We start from the raw sequence: 5,382 nt of genomic DNA on the forward strand, positions 1-5,382 counted from the left end.
TAACATTCAAATTCTTCAATTCCTATATACAAGTTTAAAAATATGTTTTTATTATTTATTTACTTATTAAAGCACAACATGTAGTAGATCCATTAGAAAAATAATTTGGTATCATTCAGTTTTTGTTAACATTCAATAATAATAATAATATGTAATAGGCTTATAACATTATTTACATTGTTATCTCATCCTCAACTTTTTCTCAAATTGGGAAGACCCGTATTAAAAAAAATATTGAATTTGGCACTACTTTTTAAATTTCATAAATAAGGGAAACAATGATTTAATCGATTCCAAAAACTTAAATAACTGAAAAGAAAAATTAAAGTGTTATTAATTATTTAAAATTTTAAATCTTGATAGAAAGATTCTTACAGGAGGGTAGATAAACTGCAATTTAAATTTCTGAGTAAATATTCAAATTGTTATAACGTTTCATTTGAAATCTGTTTTTTTACCAACACATTTAATTTGCCACGTTGAGAATAATTTTGAAAAGAACCAATCAAAAATTTTCAATAGTTTAATTTGAAATTGATTAAAGATTCCTCACTGAAAACTGTGACTGTTTTTTATAGGGAAACCAAATTATAAAATTGAAACTTATCAAATTATCTTTGAGGATGAAACAAAAACCAATTAATTGCCAAAAAAGCCTGGCAGCATTATATCAAAAACTAAACAAAATAAATACACTATTTATATATACATAGTATACACAGTTACGGCTTAATAAGAAATCGTTTTTCCTATATAATAAGAAAAAAAAACAGGAAACGTGTTGCAAATATTACGACAACAATAACATTATGCTGTTAAAAAATAAGAAAATAAAAAAATCGATGTCGCATCGCTTATCAAAAAATAGAGTTTAGCTTATGGTTTCACTGGTGTTTCATTTAATTGCTTTAAAGTTTAACGCTTAACAGTCTTAAGTTTCGACAACCGCTACTTCGCTTGCTCTTACAACGTGTACAGAGTGTTTCAAGTTTCACGACAAGGACATGGGAGGTTCCGAAGTCACACAACGACGTAGAAGTGACGAGTCGAGATTCATCCTGGAAGCCAACAGGTAATTGTCATCGCCTATTGGCGCTGCCCTGGAATTTACATTTTTCAGCGTTAGCACAATATTAAATCAACCTCAAATGAAAGAACAAAGATTAAAAACAGTTAGCTTTTTATGGCCTTACACCTAAAAACAAAGGTAACAACAAGAATGATGTCTTCTATTTTGCTTTATAGAAGGTAATGGGAGAAATAAATTATTAAAAAAAATGTCAACTTGACACAATTCTCTGAACCATAAAACAACTATTATAATTAATTGTAATTAAAGTAAGGATTTGCTTACTTGCTGCCATATTTGGTTTCACGATCGAGCATCCTTTTGTACGAGTGGTGCTTTTGTCCGAGTTGATACGCGCAATCTCGTAGCTGCTTCAAGTTGTTGAAACACCCTTCAGCATCCTCAATGCTGTCGTGACCCATACTGTAGACAGCAGCAGCCTGATCATACAACATACTGATCAGTTTCTCTATTCTTGGCAAATAGGAGAATATTAATGAATGAAGACGTTCCAGGTCACGCTCAGGATCAAGGGTCATGTGCAGGTTGTTTTCAAGCCTGGTCACAGCATTGCAACCGGGAGCTAATTCGTTTGGTGATTTGCAACTAAACAAAAGAAGACTATTATAGGTAAAGAGACCACACTGATTCCATTATTATCTTTAGATTTTAGAAAAATGTTTGAATACAATGTCATGAAGCACGTCACAATGCAATTGAAAACAAAAAATGCGAAAATAATCATTAAAAATAACCAAACTTACCATAACCACTGTCCATTGATGAATGCACATGGATGGTATTTTTCTAATCGATTGGTATTGGTCTGACAAATTTTAGTAAGTAAATCGACCCATTCCTTCTCCTCAACACAATTTGGAGCCTGTACATACAATGCCCTTTCTGGTTGAATTATTTGGAACATGTTCTTCATTTTGAATGATTTTTCAGTAAGCCTTTCAACTGCTAATATATTTGAAAGTGGAATTTGACATAAAGCTTCTTTTCCTAGAAAGAACAATAAATTCTTCACTAATTACGATGATTAAGAATGATATTAAATTAATTTACCTTTTGTTTTGGCATAGCTTAGATCATGTGTTGTCAATTTAAAATATCGCTGCTTGAAGTTCTTTCGTCCAAATCTTTTTCTTCCTTGGGCTCTTTTAATCATTATCCTGGAAAATAAAACAAATTGTAATAAAATATTTTTAGTTATATATGTACATTTATCGCAGAGTTTATTTACATACCGTTTGATCTCTCTTTAGAGCAGCAGGGAAAATTAAAAGTTATAAATAAATATTTAAAAACTAACAAGCACGAAAGTGTTGAAATAATATAACAATGGTAAGCAACGCCTAAAACTAGGCCTTACCCTTCTTTTAAAACAACAGGCATGTCCTCTGTCACAGTTTGAGGATTAGAACTTGCAGAAATAATTTCTAGAAATTGCCTAACGGCTTGCATGTGTTGTTCAGTGTAAAATTCCTTGTATATTGACTCCATATATTCTTCCTTGTAGATTTGCTGATTAGAACGACAGCTAACGAGATTTCCAAGGGACTGAATAGTCTTCGAGATAAGTGTTAAAGTTCGATTCGTTTGACTGTCCTGGAAAGGAAAGAAATTACATTTTGAGATTTCATTTTAATCTTTCAATTATCACTACTATTGAATTACGTTATATTATTGAAGTATATTATATAACTAATTATATATTCATGGAATCATCAAAATGAAGATTTTCTAAACAGCAATTGTTTAAAATAATGATGACATGTTTAAGTTGGAAAATAGTTAGTTATTAAAGCAGATGAAAAAGGAATAATTTTGATAGTTTTTGAAATTGAATAAATTAATAAGGAAACAGTTTCAAGAACTTACAATTTGTTCTGTTGTCAAATCAAAGAGCCTGGGACCAAGAATGGCAGGTGCAAAAAACCTCAAAAATATAAACCCGGACACAACAGAGTACCTCACCTCCCTGTTCTCTGGAAACCTGGATACAGCACATTCCTTCAAATTATGAAAAATCTGACACATTAACGTGGGACAGTGTACGGCACTTTGAGTTATTGCTTTGAATATTTTATGTACATAATCTTTAAGATTGGCTAAATTAGTTTGGATTACGTTGGGATCCTTAACTCTAGTACTATCTATTTCACACGGTTTTTTCTCACTAAATACGAGGTCTAAAGTGGGTCTTAATGTTTTGTGCAGGTACTGGAGCCCTATTAACCTCATCGCTTCATCCATCATTTTTGAGACCAAAGTGTTTCCTCTAAATATTGTTGTCGAATCCCTGTAAAATTTTTTTTATTACTAGTTTCTATTTTACGTTTTTGTTTTTTATATACATTATAAAGATCTCAGTATTGTACGTTCATTAAGAGTGCAGGGCGATAGACCACACGGCTCAACTAAAGAAAATGAAATTTTTGCGGAGGTTCTTGAACATTATGTGGTACAAAATACGTATGTAAGTACAGAAAAATCAAAACACTGAAAAGTTCATTGAGTAGCACTTAAGACCAACAAAAGCAGAAGGATAAAATTAAAGAGTCAGACTGACATCGTACAGAGGGATTCGGTAATTAATAATTTATCGTATATTATTAAATATAGTTGAAAAAGGACGAAAAAACAATTTTTTTTTTCAGTTTAACAATNGCAATCATGATTCTTTTTTGGTGTCATTTAGATCTTTCTGATTAAATTAAGATTAAATCTGTTAAAAAAAGGTAAAAATATTGTTCTATAATTACCATAGCAACGTGCATTGCATTTTCATCGGCATCGCTAAAAATTGCAACGGTTTTCACTCCAAGTTTGCGCGCTGTCCGAATTATTCTGCACGCGATTTCTCCCCTATTCGCTATCACTATCTTATCTATTTGAATCACGTCACTTTTGAAACCGCATCTTTGTAAAAATGCCTTATTATTGGAAACAAATCTGCCCAAGAAGAAAATTTCATTTAGAAGCTACGTATTATAACTGAATTAAAATATTTTACTTACAACTTATGGCATTTTGTGGTACTTCTAAGTAATACTGCCCAAGAAAACATTTTAACAATAAGGTTACACACGATAAATATTAAGATATTTTCTGGTAATGATGAAAATATGTATGAAATGTGTTTCTCTGTTATTAGACTTCTTATCAGCTTTGCTAATGAATAAATAAAATAAGTCGTTTATTACAAACATCTTATCACCGAAAACAAATGTTAAGTTATGCATTTAGTACTTATTCAAAGATGATTATGAAAGGGAACAAAAACGTGTTTGCTAATTAAAGCGCGTGCATGTAATTGGGGGGTGAGGCTCTTTTTAATTATCTTTTACTGCAATATCTCCTTCCCCTTTTTTTATATTCGAACTGTTTTTATGGTAATATAAAATAATCGCATCTATTAATTAATAACAAGTTACCTATAATAGATTATAGCAATCATTGTTTCAAAAAAGTCTGAATGAACCATTTTGCAATTGTAGAGTTAACTAATTATATTTAACATATTGTCAAGAAGCTATAATAATCATATCTCGTATAATATGAACAACATATTGTGCTAAGCCACCGTATACCGTGAATAAACTAAACCTTCGATTACAGAAACGAAAGTCCATTGACCTTAAAAACGATATTTCGCTATTATAAAAAATAAAATTCTTAAAAATCAAAATTTATATGTATTTCATTATTGTTTTTGTATTTGTTGTTGTAGGGTCAGTAGAACACGCTAAGCCCGAGTGAGTAATAAGGTAAAGAACTTCATGCCCCTCTCCTCACCTGACTTTGATTTTTATCAATTAATTTGTTTCGGAAAATTGGAAGTACATAAAATGCATTAATACTAATAGTAAAGGATTTCCAAAAAAAATTTCATATGGGTAATTACCATTACCATGTCTTTTGCTCTTTTTTAATGAGTAAAAAGTATGTGTTATATTTGTATGCTTGTTGTTAATTATAGATGTTTATTACATATTAAATATATATCGATAATGTTAAGTACTGTTTCATGTTCACATTACCGAGTGTGTATTGCAATTAAGTATCAGAATTTCTCATAAAATTATGTTAATGTATTAATAACAACGACTAAGACGACTTTGTTTTGTTTATCCCATGGCTTCAGGGGTATCTTCGTTTAAATGTTATGTTTATCCCTTTAGGTACTGTTTTATTGTTATGTATTGCACTATTTTATTTTTATTCTATTCTCTTCCTGAGACATGTTCATTATCCTAATTAACAATAATTATTAGAATTAAACTTATTTTAATAATTATTGTTAA

At 30.3% G+C, this 5,382-nt stretch overlaps 1 protein-coding gene across 2 annotated transcripts in view; it reads right to left on the minus strand.

Moving 5' to 3' along the window:
* Positions 1-19: 19 nt before the first annotated feature.
* LOC108734148 (GTPase-activating protein) overlaps positions 20-5,382 on the minus strand; it is a 13,899-nt gene continuing 8,536 nt past the window's right edge. For both annotated transcript variants that reach the window (XM_018465567.2, XM_018465566.2), the window contains exons 7-12: positions 2,957-3,377; positions 2,448-2,683; positions 2,141-2,247; positions 1,834-2,077; positions 1,355-1,675; positions 20-1,100 (exon numbers count right to left, since the gene is read on the minus strand). In XM_018465567.2, the coding sequence (XP_018321069.1) occupies positions 992-1,100; positions 1,355-1,675; positions 1,834-2,077; positions 2,141-2,247; positions 2,448-2,683; positions 2,957-3,377 (1,438 nt within the window). In that variant the 3' untranslated portion in view covers positions 20-991. The remainder of the gene's footprint in view (positions 1,101-1,354; positions 1,676-1,833; positions 2,078-2,140; positions 2,248-2,447; positions 2,684-2,956; positions 3,378-5,382) is intronic.

This window comes from Agrilus planipennis, unplaced genomic scaffold (genome assembly GCF_000699045.2).
Source record: "Agrilus planipennis isolate EAB-ADULT unplaced genomic scaffold, Apla_2.0 scaffold63, whole genome shotgun sequence".
In the NCBI taxonomy this organism is placed as follows: domain Eukaryota; kingdom Metazoa; phylum Arthropoda; class Insecta; order Coleoptera; family Buprestidae; genus Agrilus; species Agrilus planipennis.